Source organism: Eretmochelys imbricata, chromosome 7, assembly GCF_965152235.1.
Source record: "Eretmochelys imbricata isolate rEreImb1 chromosome 7, rEreImb1.hap1, whole genome shotgun sequence".
Taxonomy (NCBI): Eukaryota; Metazoa; Chordata; order Testudines; family Cheloniidae; genus Eretmochelys; species Eretmochelys imbricata.
Genome location: NC_135578.1, coordinates 119969571 through 119995898, shown reverse-complemented (window position 1 = coordinate 119995898; position 26328 = coordinate 119969571). Strand labels below are relative to the sequence as shown.

The 26328-nt window shown below is 47.3% G+C and overlaps 1 protein-coding gene across 1 annotated transcript in view; it reads right to left on the bottom strand.

Annotated features, from left to right (window-relative positions):
- The window catches only part of COL17A1 (collagen type XVII alpha 1 chain), a 53970-nt gene that overhangs the window by 10795 nt on the left and 16847 nt on the right, over positions 1 to 26328 (bottom strand). The window contains exons 15-44 of the mRNA XM_077822024.1: positions 24607 to 24651; positions 23893 to 24042; positions 21310 to 21525; positions 18540 to 18578; positions 18252 to 18278; positions 16300 to 16326; positions 15538 to 15600; positions 15237 to 15341; positions 14004 to 14066; positions 13252 to 13287; positions 13059 to 13112; positions 12656 to 12691; positions 11898 to 11933; positions 11359 to 11421; positions 10950 to 10985; positions 10167 to 10238; positions 9842 to 9868; positions 8095 to 8130; positions 7520 to 7555; positions 7193 to 7273; positions 5713 to 5748; positions 4882 to 4962; positions 3486 to 3539; positions 3291 to 3332; positions 2295 to 2357; positions 2047 to 2097; positions 1208 to 1234; positions 1071 to 1112; positions 794 to 868; positions 340 to 390 (exon numbers count right to left, since the gene is read on the bottom strand). Coding sequence (XP_077678150.1) covers positions 340 to 390; positions 794 to 868; positions 1071 to 1112; positions 1208 to 1234; positions 2047 to 2097; positions 2295 to 2357; positions 3291 to 3332; positions 3486 to 3539; positions 4882 to 4962; positions 5713 to 5748; positions 7193 to 7273; positions 7520 to 7555; positions 8095 to 8130; positions 9842 to 9868; positions 10167 to 10238; positions 10950 to 10985; positions 11359 to 11421; positions 11898 to 11933; positions 12656 to 12691; positions 13059 to 13112; positions 13252 to 13287; positions 14004 to 14066; positions 15237 to 15341; positions 15538 to 15600; positions 16300 to 16326; positions 18252 to 18278; positions 18540 to 18578; positions 21310 to 21525; positions 23893 to 24042; positions 24607 to 24651 — 1770 coding nt within the window. The remainder of the gene's footprint in view (positions 1 to 339; positions 391 to 793; positions 869 to 1070; positions 1113 to 1207; positions 1235 to 2046; positions 2098 to 2294; positions 2358 to 3290; positions 3333 to 3485; positions 3540 to 4881; positions 4963 to 5712; positions 5749 to 7192; positions 7274 to 7519; positions 7556 to 8094; positions 8131 to 9841; positions 9869 to 10166; positions 10239 to 10949; positions 10986 to 11358; positions 11422 to 11897; positions 11934 to 12655; positions 12692 to 13058; positions 13113 to 13251; positions 13288 to 14003; positions 14067 to 15236; positions 15342 to 15537; positions 15601 to 16299; positions 16327 to 18251; positions 18279 to 18539; positions 18579 to 21309; positions 21526 to 23892; positions 24043 to 24606; positions 24652 to 26328) is intronic.

The window sequence follows — 26328 nt, the reverse complement described above, 5'->3', positions numbered from 1 at the left end:
ACACTGGTGTAAATGTTTATTGCGGAGTCAATGGAGTGACACTGGTGTGAGCGAGATCAGAATAAGACACTTGGCTCTCAGTGAGTCAGGCAATCGAGGCAATGCATTCCAAAGGACTGGGTGGCTCCTGCGATGCAGAAAACGGAAAGGTGCGATTCTGGAATTGCCCACTTTGGGAAAGATGTTCAGGAGTGCCTAACGAGCTTATGAGCACAAGTGCCATTGACTTTCAGTGGGACCAGCTCTCCTAAATCCTTTCGAAATTCTCCCCCATTAATGTCAGCACTTCCTGCTACACGGGACCAGAGAGAGTCTGATCCCCAAATAGACTCCCCTTACCTGCTGAAGACCCTCCTGGGATGCCGGGAGCCCCTGGCACGCCTGCATCACCTGCAAACAAGGGAGAGAGACACAGGTAGCCTGGATTGGGCAGCAAGGGATTAACTCACCCCTTGGGTAGTTTATAATGGCTGATGTGGCTGGAAGGGGCCATACACAACACTGATTCAGTCTGAGATGGAGTCATCCCAGACCCAGGGGCATGATCTTGGAGACTGGGGTGAAGGGACAGGGCACAACCCTGCAGTGAGGTGAGTAAGGGCCAGCAGCAATGGCAGCCCCTGTGGCTCAGGGCAGTGCAGTCCCGGCTCCCTTGGTGTACCCGAAGAGGGCAGCAGGGCCATGCTTTCACTCCGCACCAGCCCAGGAGGAGCAAGCTGCAGTGAGAGGTCTCGGTGTGAAAGGGCTGCAGGTTCAGGGCATGAGGAGGAGGAAGGGTTTTCTTTTCACAAACCTTTGTCTCCTTTGGGTCCGGTGGGTCCTCGAGGCCCTGCAGGTCCGGGAGGTCCCTGGATGGCAACTCCAGCACCTGCCCAACCAGAATGCCAGGAAAAGGAGTTAGAAGTGCACAGGCAGAAAAGCCTTGGGGGAGATTGGGGGAGATCCTGGCCACACTGAAGTCAATGGGAGTTCTGCCATCGATTTCAGCAGGGCCAGGATTTCACTGCCTGGCTCCAGCTAAATGCTCAAGAGCAATTAATGCAGAGAAGGCAAAGTGTGTGCACACTGACCTGAAGCAGAGATTCCTGGGAGGCCGGGCTGACCTGGTTCACCTATATGAAACACACAGAGAGAGGGCAGTTACACATTCCTGCTGTTATAGTATCCCCCACCTGACAGCAGCGCTGTATGCTGGAATCCTATTCACCTGTGAATCCGCGTGGGCCCGGTGAACCTGTGAACAGGAAAACAGAGGCGTTGTTAGACTGTTCTCACCCACCTGGCTTGGATTTGCTAGATCACCCAGGCCCTGATCGAGTATGCAGAACACAATCACAGCATCTGATTATCAGGGCTGAACTGGGTATTTTAACCCAGGCAAGGGAGGGCATTCAGCCAGCTTCCTGCTGAGCATGGGTTTATGTTTAACACTCCCGCATCCATGCACGCTACTAAGCACCTCTGAGTCCCAGAGGACCCTGCAGGGCAGCAAAGCCATGGGGGAGGAGGAGCGCCGCCTCTGACGATGTCAGTGACAGGACCTGACGGAATGGAATCGCTCTGTGGCTAAGGCAGAACAGAGATGGGCCTGGACCAGAACAATGAACGCCCCCAAATCACAACCCAAGCCGCATCAGAAGCCACGCTTTGCAAATGGATCTTGTCTCTTTGATGGCAGAACCGAACCTCTGGTTCCCAACACCCCTGAATCTTACGGGCACTCGAAATCTAGACTGGACCGTCGTGGCTTGTCACTGCCCTGGCTCCTGAACTGGAATCTAGTTAGTTGCCATGGAGTCAAGGGAGAATCCTATTTATTATTTGTACCGTGGTAGCTCCTTGGAGCACTATCATGGCCCAGGGCTCCATTGTGCTAGGTGCTGTACACACACAGAACAAAAGGACAGTTCCTGCCCCAGAGAGTTCTGCATTGCTTATCAGTGTGAGGGTTTAGTGCTGAGGCACTTTACTGGTGTCTTGAAAAGCTAGCTGTTGGGGAAGGCTCATGCTCAGTCAGAGCAGTAGGATCTGAGAAAATGGACTCACCTTGGTCTCCCTTTGGCCCAGGTGGGCCTGGTGGACCTGCGAAGAATGTTTCTGTAATGAAGACAAAAGGGTTGTTTAATGTACACAAGCAGACACAGCCATGGAGTGGAGGACCATGACGTGTCCCCCCCTCTACATCCTCCTGAAGCTAGGGATCGCTGGGGGTTCATTTGAACCGCAGAGGGAGAGAGAGGTTCAGAAGGATCAGGCACAAGAACTGGGGTTAGGAATCAAGTGAAAGTACCTACCTGAGGTGGGCACGAAGGAGCCTGGTCTTCCTGGTGGGCCTGGCGGGCCTGGTAATCCTTCTCCTAAGCAAGGGAGATAGAACAATACTCAGAAGGGAGGGCAAAGGCCAGTGAATGCAGCAGTCCACATAGCAGAGTCGCTGGATTGCCAAACCTGGTGCCAGTTGCTTATTTCTCACTGCACCTCTATCCCACATTAGTCAGTCACTTCCTGCTGTAATACTGGAGGATCACAGCATGATCCAGTTAGGGGGAAACTCCATCTACAGTGTGGTGCAGGAAAAATCCCAGAGTGCCTCATTGCATTCAAATAGCCTTTCCACTCCTAATCCAGTGAAGCTTTACTTATAGAGGAGTTTTCATTCCATAATAAACAGGGCCCACATTGCTCAGCTCCTGGGGCTGCAGCAATCACCATTTAACAGCTAGTTTTTAAGTGCTGCATTGCACAAGGATTATCAACTCTTCAGCCTCCTCTGCTCTGGGTGAGAAGGGGAAGGGAAATTACCACTAGCTCACTGAAAGGGGAACAAGGAGGCATCCTTGGCAACCAGTATTGCTCCTGGCAGGGAGTGCAAAGGAGCCAAGGCTAGACCGCTGGGCAGTGGAGGACGGAAGATGCTACAACTGCAAAGAAGAGTTGGCACCCTGTCGCCTTTTAGGGTGAAGACATGACTTTCCTGGCCAAAGTTTCCCCACCAGACCTCCCCCAGAAGTCAGGCCCACCAGCAAGTCCAGGGTGTGGAGGGATTTTGCTAGACAGTTCCTCTCCCATTATTGTAAAACTCCCCTTCTAGTGAAGTGTGCCTGTGTGAACACGCGGGGTTAAATCCTGGCCCCGTGGAAGTCAACGGCAAAACTCCCATTCACTTCCATGGGGCCAAGATTTCTTCCACAGTGTTTCAGAATTGCTCATCTGGGGGCACATGACAAATCGACTATAAACCGCCCCTCCCCCCCGCCACAATCCATGGATGTGGGGGAACAAGGTTTTACCTGCTGGACCGCGAGGTCCAGGTGGTCCCTGGATGGACGCGCCTGACAAAAGAAAAGAATCAGATGTATTCAAGAATATTTTCATAGCAAAATGAACAAGTTGAAAGCATGCTGCAGGCTTTATTCCACCTCTATGGCCCCTGTGCTCTCTCCTATGTACTGCACGTATATAATACTCTATTATAATATATATACCTGGGGGTCCTGGAGGGCCAGGGGGGCCTGCTCGTCCCAGTAAATCTGACGAAACTGAAAAAAAGGAAATATTTTTGCTCTGGAAATATGGTTGTGATGTTGCTAATGAAAGCTATTGGAGTCAGGGGTGGATTAAGGCAAGATCCTTGGTACAAGGCCTCATGGGTCAAAGGGGACCTGGACACACCCATGATTCTGAGAGGACAGGGTAGGGCTTCCCTTGATAGTCCCTTGGGGACCATGAGAACAGGCAGCAAGACCTGGGGCAGGTGAGTTTGGGATGGCCAAGGCCACCAGGGTGGGAAACAGCAAGGAATCTCTCTGGACAGTGAGGACCTGTGAGAAAGACCACAGAGGCCAAAGATGCTGGGCTAGGATGACAAGACTTTTCAGGAGGAGGAAGAATTTTAAAGGAGGGCCTGAATTTTTTGGTGAGCAAGGTAGAAGGCCAATTTTTCATGAATCTGGGCTCCAGATAGTCTTAATTAGAGATGGACTCCAGCCTCAAAGCTGAGATGTGAATCCCAAGTTCGGGGGTGTTCAGATCCAGGATTTGGGTTCGGCCCATTATAGAGCTATGGAGGAGTCACAAAGTTCTGTTCCAGATCTGAATTACTCCAAATGCAGTGTTTGCATACGGGGAGCGGATCGGGACCACTTTTAGTCTTAATCCATCCTTGATCAACATCCTACAAATACTTACAAAAGCTTTTCAGAGCATAGTAGAATAATCCAAGGTATAATAAATAATTGTAATAGTGACTGGTTGCAACATGCACACTGTATTACATAAAACAAAGTGATTTTCCCCAGGGGACACTGCTGCTAACTCAATTCTGTTTCTGTCACTTCTGCCTTGAAATTAACATTTCTTTCCCTGATGATTTTGTCCTCAAACATGTGGGAGACTCTAGCTCTTGGTCCTCCTCCACATCCATATAACATGTCACTTTAGGCTGGTTACTTCTTTGCAGCAGGCTTAGCATTAGTTTTAGTGTGAGCACAGGGCAGCTGCATGTTCTTGTGACCTAGTGGCCAGAGTAGTGCAGTAAGACTCAAAAAGACCTTAGTTTCAGTCCTGGCTCTGGCCTGCTAGCTCTCCTTTGAGCAGACCATGTCAATGCCCTGTGCCTCAGTTTCCCCATCTGTAAAATGGGGATAATGATACTGCCCTCCTTTGTAACGTGTTCTGAGCTCTACCAATAAAAAGTGCTAAATACTATTATTGTCATCATATAGATACCATGAGCCTCAACTAAACCACGTCCACACTTCGTCTACAACATATTGAGCTAGAGACATCTCAAGTTGAAGGACTCTCTCCCTTAGCTGGGCTGGTCTCACCCACTAACTCTTCATGCTTCCAATAAAGAACAGAAGCAGCATCTCTTCTTACTTTGAGATAATGAAGTTGCAACTTCTGATTTGATGGTTTCCACAACGGTTTCACCGGTGAGCCCTCTCTCGCCACGTGGACCTTCATCGGGAACAGAGAGAGTGTGGGTTATTTAGCCCATAGAGGACGAGCTCTACCTTTTGGGGGATCTGCAAGGCTGCAGGCTAATGTACTAGCTTCTGATCTCCTCTGACATGGCTTCAGATTTTGCTTTCTGTTAAAATAAACTGGTTGACACAAATTCAATCCTTGATGGACAGTCATCCAAATCTGGAAATTCCTGCATAAATCTGCCATTATTATCAAGCTCAGTTCAGGGTCCATCTCTAGCTCCCACCTTTTTACATAGCAGGATCTCTAGATCAGGACCATAATCCAGATCCTCAAAGATATTTAGGCACTTAACTCCCACTGAAATCAGTTCCAATGGGAGTTAGGCACCTAAATACCTTTGAGGATCTGGGCCCATATAACAGAAAGGCAGCTTTGATTGAAATGTGCTCTGCTAGATCTAACGCCCGGATAGAATAATAATAGCTGTATCTGTGGTTGTAGCTTTCATACAGAAGCTATCTGGGCACTCCCCACACACTCCTCTATGGGAGGGTGGGGGGAGAGAGACATGAAAATTGGGAATTTCTTAAAAGATTAATTAAAACTATGAACGCAGACGAATGAGCCAAAATGAAAAGCTCTGGAGACAAAAGAGAAAGAGACTTTGCAAGAAGCTGAGAAATAAGGAGCGGGACTGAAAGAGTTTGTGAAAAAGAAAAGAAACGAATGCAGTTCGTTCAGAGGCAGACAGTGTGCTAGGCAGACTGTGTACGGTACCTTGCAGTCCGGGGAGACCAGCTGGCCCAACAGGACCTGGTTTCAAAGGACAAACAAAAAATGACTGCATTAGATTTCCATGGCTGTATTTAACGGTATCAGGGGACAATCAATAGGCCTTTGAAAAGAGCTGAGAACATCAAATCATACATTTGTCCACGCAAGTAAATTAAATCAGGATATGGGCATGAATTAATCAGCATGCCAGTGGATACTGGAGGTTCTGGAGAGGTGATTTTTAGTTCAATACCTGGCAAATAAAGCACATAGTCCATTTAGACTGGTGAAATAACCAGGCAGGTACGGGGTATAATACAAAGACAAGGGGCCTGATCTAGTCTGCCTTGTCCCTTCCCTTGATGAAGCTGAGGAATAACACCACTGAAGCCAAAGGAGTTACACCACTGTAAGAGGCAGACAGGTGCGAGAAGAATCGGCACCTTTGAGGTTTGCTCTATGACTCCATATACTGGAGGGCGATGACTGAATAAGGACTGTTCAGAAGAGGTTTAGGCTGGGGGGTTATCATGGAGCCTGGGGCTCTTAGTGTTAGGGTCTGGAGCGGGCAGTGCTAAAATCTCGTCAGCAGTTCTTGCGAGATTTCTGCTGTCCTGATGACAACCCCACCCAATTCAGGACTGGAAGATAAGCCCCTTCTGCGTCTGGATCTGAAAACAAAACTATGGGGTATGTGTGTGGGTGGGGAGGGGAGTCAGATCCAGGGTATTTCCCCCCTCCCTTTCTTGAAATGCAAAGGGACTTGGATTTGAAATCCCAGGTTTGACCCATTGCTAGACTGTGTGCATTAGATCAAATGTAATGGGAGGTTCCAGGCCACAACCTCACTTCCTCCTACTCTTCTGAAGCTTCCCTCCTACTTGTCCCTCTTGTATCTGTCTCCCACCCCCATCTTCACACCCTTCCCCATGCTCCAAACGACCTGTCTTCCTTTTCAAAAATCCCTACTTCAAATACACATGCTCACTGCGCTGCCTGTTTAAGTGAGGCCCAAACCCTGGCCTTACTACGGTGGAGATCACAGAGGGCAGGCAAGATGGGGAAGCTAATGAATAGAGAATCCCTGACCTATGTGGCCTGTAGGACAGGACAGCTTGGCAGGGATAGGAAACCATGGACTCCAGAATGCTCCAGAAAGGAAGAGTGTGGACCCCACTCAGCCCTGGCAGAGCAGGGGGACCCTAGCCATGTCCCCAGGCTGGCTGACCATACTCCTGTCAGCCCAAGAAGCATGTTCACCGGGCCCCCGCCTGCTGCTCAGAAGCAGCATTTTCCAATTCTGCTTTGTGCCCCCTCTCCCACCTATAAGATGAAAAAGCATTTTACCCTGAGATTGTTAAATTCCTGCCAGGGCAGGGACCCTGTCTTTCTCTGTGTTTCAGACAACCCCAAGCACAGTGCTCAGTAAATACACAACAAACAGTGATGCATGCTGCACCTGGAAGGAGCAGGGTTTCCTTACCTGGGACACCGGGTGGTCCTGGTGGTCCTACTGCTCCTGGTGGGCCTGGAGGGCCAGGGAGAGCAATAGTTGATGAACCCTCTGCAACACAAAAACAAGGCAGTTGGCAAACAGAGAAGAGAAGTAAATCTGCAACAAATATCATTTGTAACGAACGCTCTGACCAGTTCTGCTGTCTACATTGCCACAACCGACTTAAATGATGCAAACACAAAGAGACCCTGATCCTTTGTAGGCACAAGGTAACCATGAAAATAGAAAGGATAATAGAAATTAGAGAAAATCATCAAAAACTGGGCCTGTTCAAAATCCCACTCTCATACGTACCAGCAGTTATAACTTGGCCGGGAGCACCAGGTTCACCTAGGAGAGAGAGGGACAGAAGAAGAGTGATCAGTTAACAGATCAACAAAACATTCTGAATAAGTTTCTGATAGCATTTTGGCTTCTGTTCTCATTCCCCTCAATCTTTTGTTAGAGAAATTATAAGGATGGGAGATAATGGGGGAAGAAAGAGACAGAGAAGAGAGAACTCAGCTAACTCCAAAAGATTCTTTAATCAAATGTCCAAATGCTGCATTTGTCAGAATGCATAACAGGCCCAGTTCTATCCTAGACACAAGTGTGCGGCTTCCACTGAAGTCACTGGGGCTTGTGATCATGTATCTGGGGGCAGAGTTGGGTCCAATATGTACATTTCAGAGGGGGAGCTAAGCTGATGACTTCTTTGGAGAACACCCGGTTTTCTACGAGCTTCAGGAGACTTTTGTTAACTCCATTTTTCTTTTTTGAAACCACTAGGTGCCACTGTTGATCCAGGCACTGGTCAGGAGACAAGAAAATCCTCACTAATGCAAAGTCCCTAGAGAATAAATGAATATCTGGTTTGAATCCCAACTTACCTTTAGCCCCTGGTCGACCAGGGTTGCCTGGGAGTCCTGGTATGAAGAAACAATTCAAAATTATGAATGTAAATATTTTTTTTCCAGATAATTCCCAGAATTGTAATTGTGGGTTAGTGAGAAAACCCCCCACCCAGTCACTTGATCCAACCATTTATTCTCCTACATTTATAGCAGGTGGTTTTTAAAAGATTTCCTGCTGTTGATTGCACCTCCTTTGCTTTATCAGAGGGCCCCAGATACCACTGCAAGATGGCCCCAGATTTCTAGTGATGGCTAACGGGGTGGTTCAATTATGCACAAGGACCTGGAACGCCTTCCTAATAACTCAGGGTGGGATTTTCAGAAGTGTAATGGGACACGGTGCTGCTAAATAGTTGTGAAAATCCCATCCGCAGTAATGATCTCAACACCCACTTTGATTCAGAATCCTGTGAGTCACCATATTAGAATCCCTATTTTGACCTGATGAGGGTGAAGATTCCAAGGAGTTCCTGAACTAACATCCAGCAGAAATCTATTTTCTATCAGATGGGTGTTGTTTATTTATTCAGGACATCTCAGCCCAGGTGCTCCTCCAAGTGACCTTCCCATAGCACTCCACAAAGTTTTCCCTAGCTCAGTGTTCTGATTTACTCAGTGGGATACACTGCACCCTTGAGATTGCATGGCCTTTTCTAGCTCTTATCATCTCCTCACCAGCTGACTAGCATTAACTCATTTTTCCAGTGTTTTACAAAAAGGAAAGTAAGTGAGCTTAGTCCTGGTGAAAATTTCTAGGCTGACAGCCCTGGAGGTTGAAATCCTTTGTTTATTTACAGGACATATACATTATGGGGAAAGGAAATGCAAAGTTCTTCCCCATGGCACCCCACCAATGTAACTTAACCCTGTTCTGGAGGTGCAACCTCTAAGGTTCAGACAGTAACCCATACCATGATACACCTCTACCCCGATATAACGCGACCCGATAGAACACGAATTTGGATATAATGCGGTAAAGCAGTGCTCCGAGGGGGCGGGGCTGCGTGCTCCAGTGGATCAAAGCAAGTTCGATATAACGCAGTTTCACCTATAACGCGGTAAGATTTTTTGACTCCCGAGGACAGCATTATACCGGGGTAGAGGTGTAATTCACCCTTTGGCTGGAAATGCAAACAATGGGGCTAGCTAGAGACATTTGTGGTGGTAGCTTTGGTGATGTGGGACATGGAATTAGACTGAAACAATCAACAGATTTCACAAAGACCATTGGGCAGTCACCAAATGATAACAAGGCTTGGTCACTACAAAACTGGGCTGGAAGTGGATCCTAGCATTTGGGAGAGGACAGCCTTCTCATGTGTCCTTGTCTTGCCTAGGGTTCCATGTGTGGAACGCTGTGAGGCTGAGACAGCTACCAGGCTAGTGAGGAGGTAATGTAGATTTAAATTGTACTAAAGAAAAAACGTCTCTCATGAAGGCCCATTCCTCATTACTACAGCACATTTCAAACTGGGTTTTCCTAGCATTTAATAAAATATCTGTGTTAACCTTAAAAAATGTGGTGAGCTGAGCTCCCCTAACTCCATAAATGAGACTTGATCATGCATGAATATATGCTGTCAATCTCATATCTCGGCTATTTTAGTGGTCCCTACACCTGTGTTTCACGTAAGGATAATAGGCTTACAAATGTGAGGCTAATAGGAAAGTCAAGGTGCTACAACGTGTTGGTGATAAGCCAGAATATGGCAAAATGACTTACCTGGGGGTCCCTGCGGTCCTGTGAGACCTGGAAAAATAAAGGCAAAAATTCTGAGATTTGGAAAAATTTCTTTGGGGAAAAACAATAATTTTGTTTATAATTATGGGCAGATCTTCAGCTGTGCAAATCAGCATCCATATAGGTGTGTGTAATCTGCATATTGCAAAGGGCCCAACATCCACATATCTTCGCATTTCATTACAATGTCCCAGCATGACTATCTGGCATAGAACCATAGAGTTGGCAGGCAGGCAATCCCTCCAGATGGGATGTGTAACTCAATGGCCTTGTCTAACAATAGTCATTTTTTCCTTTCCGCTTTTACCTGGCTGTCCTGCATCGCCAGCGGGTCCAGGTGGTCCTCGCAACCCTTGCATTCCCATGAGACCTTGTTCCCCTAGGGACGGTTACCAAGACAACATATACATACTCAGATTCATGTAGCGCAATAACCATTTACAGTCTAGAGACTGTTGATGTGAAAAGTGCCAATGTTTCGATTGTAGGCACCTCCCACAAGTCAGCAGACATGCTGGCACATTAAGCGGGTACTTTCATGCCTAAATGGCCAGTTTGAGCATCCAAAGTTAGGAGGTGGGCAACCAGGTTTGAAGTGCCACAATGTTGTTCTGTCCAATATAAGATATAAGGCCACTGCTGTGACACAGCAAGAGTCAGGTGATCTCCAGGAGATCGCATACGGTGTATCTAGTCACTCGGGCTTTTGCTTGAAATGGGGAGGTGACTGTGTGACCATAAGGAAAATACACACACATTTATCTGGTGCTCATGCTACAGAATGCATAGGATAGTTCATTCTTAACTTCACTCTAGTGTCTTGGACACAGACTACCCATCCCAGGTGAGGCCAGGATGATGGGGCACAAGGATAGTTAGCCTCCCGTAAACATCCCTCGGTTCAGGGTTAGATGTTTGATGGTACACTACTGTACTACTATGTTGAGAGACCAGGGCCCCAAGTCACGACTCCATTGACTCTGTTACTACATCAGTCACCATCTCAAGCTGCAGGCAAGTCACGATGTAGGTGATCATTTGTCTCTGATGAGGGGCAATAGGGGAGAAGAAGGAAAAAATAGCCACCTACCTCGTGGGCCTTGGTGTCCATCGGGGCCAGCTGGACCTACCCAAAGATAACAGCTCATTAGGGATTGCCGGAATGGTCCCACAGTATACTCAGTATGGGGGGATATTCCCTGTATGGTGTATAGCTGAACACAAGACTATGGCTTTCTATTATATTATGTCTAAATAAGACCTTGACTGGGATCATTGATGGTTCAGAAACTTTCACCTAAATCTTAAAGGTAAGGACCTCGTTTATGCAAATATAATCTAATGAAAGAAATTTGTGGGAAAGACCTGACAATACATACAGTACAATCCCACTGCACAGTTATCTCCGTTCCAGTCCTCACAGAAATGGACTAGCCACTGGCGGAAACAACATCTGTGTGTGTTCTCTAGAAATGCTGCATCAGGTCTTTGTTATTTACCAATGGATCCTTTGGCTCCCGGTTCCCCTGGAGGACCAGGCAATCCTCTTGAGCCTGGCTCACCTGCGATCAAATCAAATTAAAGTGAATACAAATAATGTTGGTGAGGGTAGAGTTCATGACCATCCACAACATTTGCAGCTTTGCAAGCTAAAGGTAGTATTGACAGGCCATTCGGGCCTCATGATTCATGGTGCCACGTGATCACCTCTGGGCATTGGGAGGAAGTTTTCCAAAATGCACAAATTAACTGAATGCATTCCAGGTGAGGGGGATTCTCGCTGAAGTAATAGGTATGGATCCCTCCCCAGGGATACCTGATTATATGAATCAAGAATATGATCAGATATGGCAAACCTCATGTTCTAATGAACAAAAATGTCAACAATAACAATATTTTTACATCTTTGAAAAATAAGCAGAGCAAGCTTGGATGGGCAGACTTTATTCCTGCATGCACTTTTTAATAATAATCTACTTCATATTTTATAGCCAGTATTAATTCCAGGACTCCAGACAACAAATGTTTATATACTGACCTGTCAGACCACGAGGTCCTTTCTCTCCATGGTCACCTAAAGCAAACACAAGGGGAAATATAACTTCATGTAATTCATAGAGTCATAGATTCCAAGACCAGAAGGGACCATTGTAATCATCTAGTCTGACCTCCTGTATAATATAGGCCATAGAACTTCCCCAAAATAACTCCTAGAGCAGATTTTTTAGAAAAAACATCCAGTCTTGATTTAAAAATTGTCAGTGATAGAGAATCCACCAGGACCCTTGGTAAATTGTTCCAATAATGAATTAGTTTCAACATTTATGCCTTATTTCCAGTCTGAATTTGTCTATCTTCAGCTTCCAGTCATTGAATCTTGTGATGTCTTTCTCTGCTAGACTGAAGATCCTACTGTTAAATATTTTTCTCCCAAGTAGATACTTAGTAGATACAAGTCACACCCTTAACCTTCTCTTTGTTAAGATAAAGAGATTGAGCTCTTTGAGTCTGTCACTATGAGGCATGTTTTCTAATGCTTTAATCAATCTCGTGGCTCTTCTCTGGACCATGTCCAATTTATCAACATCCTTCATGAATTGTGGGGATGAGAACTGTTTCACTGAAAAATTTTACTGTCGAAGAAAAAGAAAACCGGATGACGAAAGCATCAAGTAACCAAAGCCAATGAGGTATGTGATTGATCCCAACCTGACACTGGGGGAACCAGGACAAAATATCCTGAGTAATCTAATAGGAAGAAAGTACTGACAAAAGTAATTTAATTGATTAGCATACCTTTGGGTCCAGGTGCTCCCAAAGCTCCTTTCTCACCTAAAAGATATAAAAGCAATGGCTTAAAGTATAAATGTTGTAGGGGGAGAAAAAGGTCTCCCTCCATCATTCCTCTCTAGAGACAGGACATGACCCATCTCTTCTTTTGATGCTTCATTTAATCTAATCTATCATGCTCCTACCTATCTATGGTATTTCCAGGGTACCTATCACCATCACTAAGTTTATTCTTTTTCCTCCTATCTTTCTCCTATTATCCTCGGGCCCCAGGGTCAGAACCTTTCTCAGATATAACTCTGATTCACAGCTGGGTGTTCTCTTCTGGGCAGTAATGGAAAAGCACAACAACATCGGTTACAGCCACCATAACTCGTCAGTGTAGCAGAAAGTGGGCTCTAAGTCTTACCTTTGGCCCCTGGGAGACCTGCTTCTCCTCTAAATCCTTGAAGACCAGGAGAACCTGCAAGAAAAAATGAAATTGGGGTTTTAATCATGTCCAGCCTACTCCACCGCTGAACACATTTTCTAAGGAAGTCAAGCATGCAGAGAGTTGTCACTCTGTCTTTGTTTCCTCTATAATAGGAGAATGTGGCACTCACCAGGCGGACCGTGTGGGCCAGGAGAACCCGTCATGCCTGTAAATAAGAAGTGTACAATATTTCAGCTACATTGCAATGGGAAGGAGAACCCATCTCCTTGGGTTTGCCAACAAGTGACCAGATTCCAGAGTGCCCCTAACTAAACAGGGTCCTCCAGCCACTAGACGATCTCACATAATTTGCATCCTATACATCAGAGAAACTTAGTCTTGAACTGGAATTGTTGTGATCTACAGGAAGCAGCTTTCCCTGGTGGGCCAAGCCATAGCCTCTCCTCCTTGCCCAAGGAAGGAGGAATAGAGTTCCACCTTGTTTCAGTGGGGAGTTGTGCTTTATAGGCAAAACTTTTCCTCTCAGTTACATGGGTCAGCTCCCATTGAAGTCTGTGGAGTGGCCCCTATGTGACAGACAGATAAGGATTCGTCCCATTATTTCTAAAGGTTCAAAGGCAGGCAAAAGCCATCTGTAAGCTCAGGTAGATTGTTGCCACCAGTCAATCATCTACAGCATTACTTAGACTTCCATAAAACAAGCCATTTTTTAAAGTCTAAAATACGCCTCTTCCCATTAGAACGTCTCGTTCTGAAATGTGGCTCGTTTGGGGGCAAGCCAGCTCATTCATCTCCCCACTGCAGTGAGGCACAAATAAAAACAGTGGGACCCACAACCTTCAACGCATCCTCCCACAGTTCCTAATCAGGGCTATTGCCCATGCAATCCTGCTGCCATTTTCTGTTCACCACTGTATTTACCTTTGAGGCCAACAGACCCTGGTGGCCCAGGCGGTCCTGCAGGTCCGTGATCACCAACAGCGCCTAGAGAGTAAAGCATCAGAGCACGTCATTAACCAGCCTGCCAGCTGCCATCCTCCACCCCCAGAAGGAACTCTAAGATTCAAAAGGACGTATCCACAGCGTGGGGATCACCTGCACCACACTGAGCTTCTCTTGTCCTCCTGGGCAGCAAGACAAAACAAGCCTGCAGCTTGCTCCTGTGGGATCCACTTGCTATCAACAAATTGTCTCCATGAACCTAAACTGGGCTCCCTGTTTGATAAGTCCAGCCATCTCTTTCACCATCCTACCCCCAGATCTATGTGCACCCATGCAAATGCTGCTTTGCAGAGAGGTATTGTATGTTTACCCAGTTACAAAACAAACCACCAGCCACCTTTAGTCTGTTTTCTTCTAGGAGTCACCTTGAACGACTGAGGGTTACCAGCCCATTTAGTAAGGATCTGATTTTGGTATACGGCTCTGATTCCCCGTCACTCAGTGTCATGATTAATCAGTAATTAAGACAACTGAGAACACATTATCCAGAAATGACCCCATCTCATTGGGCATTACGACACACCAGAGTTTGAATCCTTCTAATGTCCCAGGACTTATCTCACTACACCACCTGGCGTCATTGTCTTCTGTTGTCAGTAAATATTTTAGTGAAAAAAAAAATCTATCAGTCATTTCTGTGCTAAAAGACGTGTCAATCCAATGCAACAGACAGATCTTTGTAATTAATTGCGGCAGCTACAGAAATGAAAAGATTCTTTTTGTTAGGACACACAATCAGCACCAACCTGTTTGCCTTTTTGCACACAGTCAGCAGTTTTCTGGTTTAGTCTATTTATTCAACTCTGTAGCAGCTTTGGGCCAGAGCCTTTGGTGTGACTCTTGCCTCAAGATTGGCAGTGTGGACAAGATAAAAATTAGCTGAGAGCCAAACCACTTCTGGTTCTGCAAAACCCAACCCTGACTGATGAGCTTTGGCAAAACAAAAGCCACCTGGTTTGGCCATTGTCGAGGTGGCACAAACCCGAAATCTTTCAGCCCTATTCCAAGTGGAGAGGCAGATAACAGGAAACCTGGATCTGAACTATCAAAACTAAATCCTGACCACTGAGGCTTCTGCAAAACCAGAACCGAGACCCAGCCTCCATGGCCCATCTCTTTATGCACTGGGGACAGAACAGGACAGTCTCCTACCTCTGTCTCCTTTCTCCCCAAATCCAGGTGGTCCAGGTTCCCCACGAGGCCCTGGTGGCCCTTCTCGCCCTCTTTGGCCCATGGGTCCCTCCATGCCATGATCACCTACGGTAAGCAAATGGCTTGTAATATAGCTTTATACATTCCATGCAGTGAAATTCAGTGTCTCCTCCTCCCCCGCTGCAGCAGGACGGGGTCCTGTTTTCACACATGCAGGTTGAGGGTATGAACATACTGTGCGAGTCTCCCACTGTAACTGAGCTGTGCTAAGCTCAGAGTAAGATGGGTCAGTGCTGCTTACCCACACTGCCTTTCTGTCCTTTCGGTCCCTCTGGTCCTGGGTGCCCCATCAAACCAGGCATGCCTGTAAGCAAAACACAATGTGGTAAATCTGCAGTTTCCCTGACTACGGTCCAAGGGTGGGTGTCTAAGAAATATGAAAATAAGGGATTTGGAAACCCAGGACTGCAGGGTTAGGGTGGCCGGGCTGAAAAAATATATTGTTTGCTAAGCACTGTATATATGCAGGGGTCTCTTTAGCAGCATATGGTAGGTACGGTAGGGTGCAACTATAAATATTCTCTGGCTCTGAGAACATTCCTGTCCAACACGGCTGATACTGAAGGATACATGACTTTGTCTTTTGCACACACAATGTCAAGGCATGATCACTCATGCAGGCATCTGATAGAACTGTCACAGGCAAAACCCAGTTTGCAATTATTGGCCAGAATCTTTCAAGCATGCTCACAGATCTCAGTGCACCAAAATCGTGCAGGGAAACGTGTGCTCACACACAAGCCAGGACAGGATGAGGCCTTGCGGCAAATAAGGCCTTTGAGCTGTAAGGCAGTGGTTCTGCCTGTATTTCAGCACTACGGGAATAATAACTTCAAGCAGTATAAGACATTTGCAATGGCATAAGAGTCAAACTCAGACTCCATGGACAGCCAGCCTGGAGGGGTTTGATGTGCAAAATTAATCCTGGCTGACTGCAATGTCACTGTGTGTGGTGTTCAGCTGACGCGCCACGGAGGCTGGCGACTTGTTGAACTCAGCCTACCTGGTGCACCAGGAAGTCCTTGATCTCCTGTTAGAACAAAGAAACAGACCATTAATGGGAAAACGGATCTTGCCTTATGTTCCCACCTTCCTCCTTTTGCTAGTTATTACCCTTCTGCCAAAAACCAGAGGGGTAGGTGCCTGGCCTTTGACAAATCAAAGACCCCAACATTCCTCTAAAGCATATCTTGATTAAACCAGATACTGTACGATTCCCATCTTGCTTTTCAAACGGGTGAGTGTATTTCTGGATACAAATACCTGTGATCCCCTCTACAGTGCTCTCTAGACTCGGGTCTTTGCCAGGGGATAGTGCTGACGAGTGAACAGCCATGGGCAGCGGGTATAATAGGCAAGGGGAGGCGTTGCCACCCCCAGCACAGCCGTCCCTGCTGCCTGACACCTGGGCCGTGGTACCCCCTCCCCCCGCCTCTTCTCCTCCCTGCTCTGACCCTTCCCCAAGGTTCCCACGGTTTGCTGCTGCTGGTGAATCTTTGCCTGGGGTGAATCTTCCTCCCCTTCTCTCCTCCACCCCATCCCCTTCTCCCCTCCGAGGTCCCCGCAGCTGCCGGCTGCGCCTCTCCTCACGCCCCCACCCCCGAGGGGCGCGGGCTGGGTGTGCGCGTGAGAGTGCGAGCTGGGAGTCAGTGGCAGACGAGGGGAGTGAGGAGGCGAGTGGAGGGCGTCCCTGAGTAGGGCTGTGTCTACACTGCCACTTTCAGCACTAAAAGTGGAGCGACAAAAGCTTTAGCGCTGAAAAGCGCCAGGACAGACAGTGCTTTATCGCCGGGAGCACGGCTACCACCCCTCAATGCAGTGTAGGCCGGGAGCACGGCTACCACCCCTCATGCAGTGTAGGCATACCCTTACTTTACACAGTGAAAAAGGCTTCCAGAGACCTAGTAGCAGAGATCACTGAAACTGTTAAAGGGCCATTGAAGTGGTAATGAAGCCATTTGACAGGCATTTGCCAAGGCCCTCGGGAAGCCTGTGGCCATGTTCAGCTGGCTTTTCTATTGTAGGAAAATGTGTTATTGGGGTTAAAAAGAGTTTCCAAACGATGACCCCTCAGTCATTCTCTGTACCAGAAGAAGTAACTGCTAACCTGGCTCAAGGAGGAGCTGACATAGCCAGAGAGTTTATTTCTTGATCTAGTCGTTTTACTCAAACCCAGTTTAAGTAAACGAGTCCGGCAGGGAATTCTGCGTAAGGTGATCACACTATTGCCCTAATGCAGGCTGTCAGTGACAAGCACTTGTTCAAAAGGAGAGATTAGGCTTCAGCTTGGCGCAGGTAGCCTGGCGTTTCGTCTCTGTACAGCATACACCGAGCGCCCTGCCACGCAGAGGAGAATCTATCTGGTGATTGAGCTACACCTGTTGCTTGTTCAGTTCCCATGGGGAATGTTATTACTGCTTTAAGGTGAAAAAGGGAGAGGGTCTCACAGGGGAGAGGGGGCAGCAGCAGGGTTAAGGGCCGAGGTGAGCCAGCTGCACAGCAGGTGGTGGTGGGGGGGTCTCGTGGTGGGGGGTCAGGGTCTGGCGGGGGGGGGAGGTGAGCAGCAGGTGAGTGAGCGGCAGGTGAGCGGAGGGGGGATCTCGGGAGGGGGTGAAGAGGTGAGTGGCGAGTCAGCAGTGGGTGGGGGCAGGGCCTGGGGCAGAGCAGGGGTGGAGTGTGGGTGGGGGCTGTGGGTGGAAGAGGCAGGACAAGGAGCTCGCCTCCCCCAGGGGAAGTTTCACCCACCACCCATGAGAACAGCCAACCCCTGTCATTATAATACTGGACCCAGGGAACCACTTAGAAGGTGAGAAGCAGTCACCACTTCATCAGCCTCTCAACAGAACTAACTTCTGTGAGAAACAAAAGGCCTTCCTTCAGCTAAGTGCTTCTAAATCTAGAGTTCTCACAGCACCTTGTCCGGGTATATGAGAAAATGTCTAATTTCAGACTCACCTTTGGGACCTTGCATTCCCATATCGCCTGAGAAAGGAGAAAAAAATCAAATCAAGAGAGATCCAGGAGGTATTCCCAGTGATTGCTCATTTTGGGACCATCCTTTCTTCCTTGTTACACTCCGAACTCTCAATGAGACCCCTGGGAGTTTGGGGCGAACATGGAATGCAGGATTGGGCCTTTCCCATTTTAAGTAGTTGTGCTAGTCAGTTCCCTGGATTCATCATGCAAATTATTGGAAGAACCTGAGACACAGAACAAAGAAAGGGAAACAAAACTCTCCTGTACCTTTCAGACCAGGTTCCCCTTTCTCTCCTCGGAAGAAACCTGCAATGGGAAGTAAAATGGTTGTTAGATTTAATTACACAATTTCAAGTAAAACGATCTCTCTCTCTCTCTCTCTCTCTGAAGACACAAGGCTGCTTTTGACTCGATTTCAAGGCTGGAGGCAGCATAATCTAGTGGGCAGAGCATGGATTTGGAAAGTAGGAGCTCCCCAGACTGATAGGAGTGACTCGCTTTGAAATCAGCCGCACTCATCTCTCGCAGAGGAAGGAAAATCATGCTCTCGGAGTGCCAATTCCATTCTTGACTCTCTGACCTTGGGCAAATCACGTAACCTTATTTTCTCCATCTGTAAAATACAGACCTCACTCACAGGGGTGTTGTAAGGAATAATCAGCTACTTTTTGTGCAGTGCTTTAAAAATTATAAGCCTTATCAGTGCTGTAAGTATGATTCATAATTACGGGGACCATTACATTATGTAAGTGGGGGAATAGTCCCACTATTGTAGGGAACTTTCCTGGCTTCTGCACTACCCTGGTGAGGTGGGCTAGCGAAAGGATCTGAGTCCTCGCTCCCACTTCCTTTACCCAATGGTCTCCCTGCCCTTAAGGACTCCCCTTCCACTCTCCTGTCTGGCAGAGTCCTCGTAACCCCAACAAGGCTGGGCCCAGGATTCCTGGGGGGCTCAACCCCCAACCCTGCTGTGGTCACCTAGGACAGGGGCTAGGGTGTCCCCACTCTGGGGTACTCTCTCTGCACTGGGCACTTCTCTGACCCACTGACTATTACATACAATTTAAAGCAAATGCAAGTTATTTAATCAACAATTAATTTTAAAAAGAATAAGGAAAAATGGGAAAGGTTAAAGGAAACACATCACCCCGCTCTGTGGCAGGGAACATCACAAACAGTGTCTCTGGAACGTCAGGGCAGTTCACAGTCTGTTCCTTGTAAGTCCCAGGCCCCTTTTCCGGCCCTGGCTGTGCTGCAGGGATGCTGTGGGTTGGACACTCGCTCTGGTGGTGGCCTCATGCCCTCAGGCTCTAAGTGGTAGGACCCTTCTTCCCAGTGTCGCCCCCGCCCTGTCGGGGTTACATATCCCCCTCCGAGTCTGGCCTGCAGCCTCCTGGCTGAGGCGTCTCCCTGTGCTGGGCCCACTGCCCAGGGTCCCCCCTCGCTCTCCCCAGCTGCTCACCGCACCCAGCTCCAGACTGCTCCAGCCCCAGCTGCACCACTCGGTCTCTGCACAGCTGCTGCTCTGCCTCCAGCTCCCTGGGCTGCTTCTCTGGCCCCTCTGGCTCTGGTTGCTGCAGCTCTGCTCCCAGGGCAAGTCTGCTCTCTCTGGGCTGTGCCTCTAACTTTGGGGCTGCAGCTCTGCTCCCAGGACAGGGTCTGCTCTCTCTGGGCTGCTGGATCTGGCCCAGCTCTGCTCCCCAGTTCAGCTTGGGCCTCTGCTTTCTCCTTAGCTCGGCCCCACTCTGTCTGACCCAGCCAATTCCAGCTCACATGGAGGACGGGACCTCCCTGGCCTCCTGACTCCCTGAATAGCCTGCCCTCCCTGTCATTCAGGCTGACCTGGAGCATTGGCCTCTCCCATTGTTCCTGGGGACTGTCAGTCTCAGGGTCCTGATTTCCCATAGACCCTTCCCCTTTTAGTACTGGGAGCTAGCCAACCAAAACACCCCCACTGAATGTTAGTAAGGGGGCAACAGTCCTCTTACATTTACAACTACCTTGATATCCCTCTCTTGGATAAGTAGGGTAGATTTAATCCTTCTCTTACTTCCATGACAGGCAGCATTCTAAAACCTGTACTTGCTTGCAACATGCTCTCCCATAATAGGAAGGGTTTATAATTTGAATATATTATGCTGTACTTTGAAGGCCTCTGCCAACTCAGATACGGAGTCACACACCTTACCTGGGAAGACTATTCTGCAAGTCTTTCCCCTTATCTGGGACAGTGAACAGGGCACATTTTCAAAAAATGGCCACCTAAACTGCTCCTGCAAAACTTGCATATGCAATATTTGCATGTTCAGACTATTCATCTGTGCAAGCAAATCTATTTTTGCATGGGCAGGGCATGCACCTCTCCATTTTCTGAATGTAAGTGTAGATTGTGTGAATGCAAATTTTACACACGCAATTTAGACAGTGAATTTGGAAAACCTGAAACAAGAGAACGATAATTGCTCAAGAGTTTACATTTGTCAGTGCAATCTGACTGCAGGGCCAAGGGTGGGGCTGAAATGAGGTAAAATCACATCTCAGTTACACAAATGTAAATCTGGAGTAACTCCACGAAAGCCAGTGAAGTTATTCCAGGTTTACAGTGGTGTGAATAGAAAAGGAGGACTTGTGGCACCTTAAAGACTAACACATTTATTTGAGCATAAGCTTTCGTGAGCTACAGCTCACTTCATTGGATGCATTCAGTGGAAAATACAGCTCACGAAAGCTTATGCTCAAATAAATTGGTTAGTCTCTAAGGTGCCACAAGTACTCCTTTTCTTTTTGCAGACACAGACTAACACGGCTGCTACTCTGAAACCTGTCAGTGATGTAAATGAAATCAGAATCTGCCTCTTCTTCAATAATATATACAGAATCTGGTAACACCATGTTCTACATTTCTTGCTACCTAATTGTAATCTTAAATCACAAAGTCCTGTGGACAGTGCAAATGACAGATCTGCCTTTTTTTCCTGGTGAAGCATCTTTTAGCAATCCAGCCTCATGGAATTTCTTGGACTCTTGCCCTTCTTACCTCGTCCTCTTTCCAAAGCCATTTTGCTCCTCATAAACAGCCAGAGAGCCTCTTGATCTTTATGACTGAAACCTGTAGCATAGTCTGGACCTTTCCCTACATCAGAAATACTGTACTGTTGGTTAATATCCGCATTGTGTGGATTAATTAACAGGTAGCTGGCTTGGGTTTTCTCCAGGTTTTCCACACGAGATTTCAGCTTCTTCACTTCTTCCGCTGAAAGGTTAAATTAAAGTAAACCATTAAAGGGGAATGAGAGGTGTGTTGATACCCATAACAATTATTTCTAAAGGCAAGAAGCAAAGGAAACTTCTTTGTCAACTCACAGCTGCTGCTTAATTTGGCAGGGGATGGGAGAGTAGGGTAGGGTTATTCTGTGTATCTAGTAGCTCCTTGTAACTGGTAACTTTTTACCTGGGATTTCCACTGGACTGAAAAGACATCTTTTGAACCTGTCAGCCTCTAAGGCAGAGGCGGGCAAACTACAGCTCGCGGGCCACATCCGGCCCGCGGGAACGTCCTGCCCAGCCCCTGAGCTCCTGGTCCGGGCTCTCTCCCCCTGTCTCCCTCCCCAGCAGGCTCACCTTGCTATGCTGCCAGCGCTCTGGCCCGCCGCTCCCGCCAGGCACTGCGGGTGGCGTGGCTGGCTCCAGACGGGCGGCGGGGCTGTCAGCTCCTGCTGCTCTGAGCAGCGTGGTAAGGGGGCAGGGGCGGGGTTAGATAAGGGGGAGGGGGTTCCGGGGGCAGTCAGGGGACAGGGAGCAGGGGGCGGTTGGATAGGAGGTGGGGGCCAGGCTGTTTGGGGAGGCACAGCCTTCCCTACCTGGCCCTCCATATAGTTTCGCAACACTGATGTGGCCCTCGGGCCAAAAAGTTTGCCCACCCCTGCTCTAAGGGCAAAAATTATCTGGTGGTCAGAGCACTGGAGTGGGAGTCAGATCTTAATTCTCCTCCCAGCTGTGCCATTGATTTCCTCTGTGATCTCTAGCAAGTTATATCCCCTCTCTGGTCTCATCTACTCTAGGAAAAAAAGGGGTTTTCCTAACATAAGTTAACTAACATGAGACAAAATCCTAAGGTGGACAAGACAGTTTGTAGCTTTCACACGAGTTAGTTGGTTGAGGAAAAACCTAAGGATTTAATTCATAGTCTTTAATTCAAACTGTTTATACGCGTGGAAATGACACACTGCCTTGTTTTCACTAGGATTTCACCTTGCATTAGTTACCTCGAGTTAAGACCACCACTGTTTTCCTCGTGAATATGCACCCTGTGTGCCTCATTCCTCACATCCGTAAAACAGGAATAGTACTGATTTCTACCCCTCGCACAGCTGTTGTGAAGCCTAATCCACTAATGCTGGTCAAGCGCCTTGAGAACCTTGATGGACAGCACAAGAGAAGTGCAAGGCTCTCTAATGATACTTAAAGGCACAGACAAAGAAATGCGCATTTAGTAGCTAAATCCTCACAAGTGAAAGATACGAGACCCAAGAAAATTTGAAAGCAAAGCTGAGCAAACATGGATGCTTCTGGGGACAGTGAGCACTGTGTTGGCACAGCATGGGAGAGCTGATGGACTCCAAGTATCCTCCTGCTGCATTTCTGTCAAACACTGTTCACTTCTTTATGGGAGGTGACACAGATCACGTCATGGACAGTGATGGGCCCCAGCAGCACAGTTTGGGTTTGGATTCAGATCTTGAACCAAATTTTAGGAAAGATGAGGAGAACACAAGAACTGTGCAACCAGATCAGACTAGTGGTCCATGTAGCTCAGTCTCCTATCTCTAAGACAGACAAGCATTGGAGGCTTCAGAGTAGGGTCTAAGAAACCCTACAAGCGATAGTTGTGGAATAGCCTGCCCAGCAGTGCCACTGGAACACTTTTAATAGTGGGGGTGCTGAAAGCCAGCCCCCTTACCCCAGTCTTTGCCCCCCCCTCCCGCCCCGGAGCTGGGAGCAGGGCCGTGTCTCTGGGACGGGGGAACCTGGACAGGGGTAAGGGGGCTGAGGCTGGGGCCACAGCTGGGGGTGGGTGCGGGGCTGGGAGTGGAGCCCTGCGTAAAACCTGGGGGTGCTGCAGCACCCCCCGCACTCCTAGTTCCCGTGCCTATGCTGCCCAGAGGAGAAGTTTCCTAACCCTGGTCACTTACAGGTTGGCTTTTGCCCTGAAGCAAGAGGGTTTCTATCCCTTACACATTATTTTTATCTTATCTGATGTATCCGTTGTTCTCATTATCCTTATCTTTGTTTTATCTTTTACTTAGCCCTGCTAAGCGCTCAGTGAATGGAAGTTCACAGGCTAATTATGTGCGCTGCAAAAAAGTATTGCATGGGACAGATACCATTACATTCTCTCTACCATCCATGATTTCGTTTCCCTCTGTGTTGTCCCTCTAAAGGGGGTTTGGATGGAGGGTTTTGCTTTCCTTCATTATCGATCTGGATCTGAACTTCTTCAAAGTTTGGCGGGTATTTAGATTTGGAGTTTGGTTCAGGCCAATCACTAATCACATCTGGATTTCACTGAACCTGAACGATATAGTCCATCCTTTGGCCTGCTCTTGCTGTGATCTCTCACCCAAAGCGATGAGTCCGAAGAGCAATCCGAGGAGGAGCAGCCCAGCCAGGAGCAAACCCAGGAGCCATTTCCACCAGCTACAGCAGGAACCACAGGGACACCAAGCTGGGGCTGCCCCTATCCCTCCCCCTCCATCATCGCCTCGAATTTCTAAAGTGGGAAAGGATAACAGCAAAGTTAATAAACAACTCACTAATTCCAGTATGAGAATAAGGCCTGCAGGGGCAGGCCCATTAAATACAGTGCTCTAGGGAAAAACCTTTCCAATTCCGTTTGCACACAATGGGTGAAATTCGGAGCATCCTGAAGTCAATGGCAAAACTCCCGTGATTTCAACAGGGCTAAGGTTTTTTGAACTGCTGACTTCCAGTTTGCAGGTGCTAGTTGCCCCTACATTTGTGTGCTTGCACAACGATGACACAATGAATCGCAGCCATAGCTCTGTGTAGTTGTTCTGCTAACTACTTGATTTACCCCTCCAGTCAAGAAGCGCATCTACTCAGATTTGCACCCACATCTGAATTACGGGTGCAAATTTTGCAGGTGCAGACTGTGCTCATCCTAAAACAGCAACCCTTATGAAAATGGCCTCCCCTCTTTATTGATCACTTACAGATTATTTATATCACAGCTGGGTTATTCTTTTTTTCATTGAAAGTAAACTGTGCTTTAATATATCCCGTCCTACTAAAGAATCTTCAAAGCACTACTGACCTGCATAAGTTGCTTTGTCCTTTGTTGACACGGATTTTAGACCTCCTGTTGTTACAACAAAAGAGATTTTAATTATCTTTTTAAATTATTTTATTTTTAATTATTACCAACCACACCCAGGAGAATATTGACACAGGTAAAATACAAAAAGAAAAGGAGTACTTGTGGCACCTTAGAGACTAACCAATTTATTTGAGCGTAAGCTTTCGTGAGCTACAGCTCACTTCATCGGATGCATACTGTGGAAAGTGTAGAAGATCTTTTTATACACACAAAGCATGAAAAAATACCTCCCCCCACCCCGCTCTCCTGCTGGTAATAGCTTATCTAAAGTGATCACTCTCCTTACAATGTGTATGATAATCAAGGTGGGCCATTTCCAGCACAAATCCAGGGTTTAACAAGAACGTCTGAGGAGGGGGCGGGGGGTTAGGAAAAAACAAGGGGAAATAGGCTACCTTGCGTAATGACTTAGCCACTCCCAGTCTCTATTCAAGCCTAAGTTAATTGTATCCAATTTGCAAATGAATTCCAATTCAACAGTTTCTCGCTGGAGTCTGGATTTGAAGTTTTTTTGTTGTAATATTGCAACTTTCATGTCTGTAATCGCGTGACCAGAGAGATTGAAGTGTTCTCCGACTGGTTTATGAATGTTATAATTCTTGACATTTGATTTGTGTCCATTTATTCTTTTACGTAGAGACTGTCCAGTTTGACCAATGTACGTGGCAGAGGGGCATTGCTGGCACATGATGGCATATATCACATTGGTGGATGTGCAGGCGAACGAGCCTCTCTCTGGTCACGCGATTACAGACATGAAAGTTGCGATATTACAACAAAAAAACTTCAAATCCAGACTCCAGCGAGAAACTGTTGAATTGGAATTCATTTGCAAATTGGGTACAATTAACTTCGGCTTGAATAGAGACTGGGAGTGGCTAAGTCATTATGCAAGGTAACCTATTTTCCCTTGTTTTTTCCTGCCCCCACGCCCCCCCCAGACGTTCTTGTTAAACCCTGGATTTGTGCTGGAAATGGCCCACCTTGATTATCATACACATTGTAAGGAGAGTGGTCACTTTAGATAAGCTATTACCAACAGGAGAGTGGGTTTGTGTGTGTGGTGGGGGGAAAGAAAACCTGGATTTGTGCTGGAAATGGCCCACCTTGATTATCATACACATTGTAAGGAGAGTGATCACTTTAGATAATCTATTACCAGCAGGAGAGTGGGGCTGGGGGAGGTATTTTTTCATGCTTTGTGTGTATATAAAAAGATCTTCTACACTTTCCACAGTATGCATCTGATGAAGTGAGCTGTAGCTCACGAAAGCTCATGCTCAAATAAATTGGTTAGTCTCTAAGGTGCCACAAGTACTCCTTTTCCTTTTGCGAATACAGACTAACACGGCTGTTACTCTGAAACCAGCTAAAATACAATTCTGTTTATCAGTGTGTCTTTAGTACAAGCTGTATTGGACAACGCTTTATTCTAACCACCTTGATATCCCTCTCTTGGCTAAGTAGGGTAGATTTAATCCCTCTATTACTTCCATTACAGGCAACATTCTAAGACCTGTACTTGCTTGCAACATGCTCTCCCATAATAGAATGAAATTATGCAAGGCCAAAGCAGGCAATAGTATAAACTACAGGAAATAATGGAACAAAAGTGGTGCAAATTGCATATTGCAGGTAAGCTGAACTGAACATGGGTGC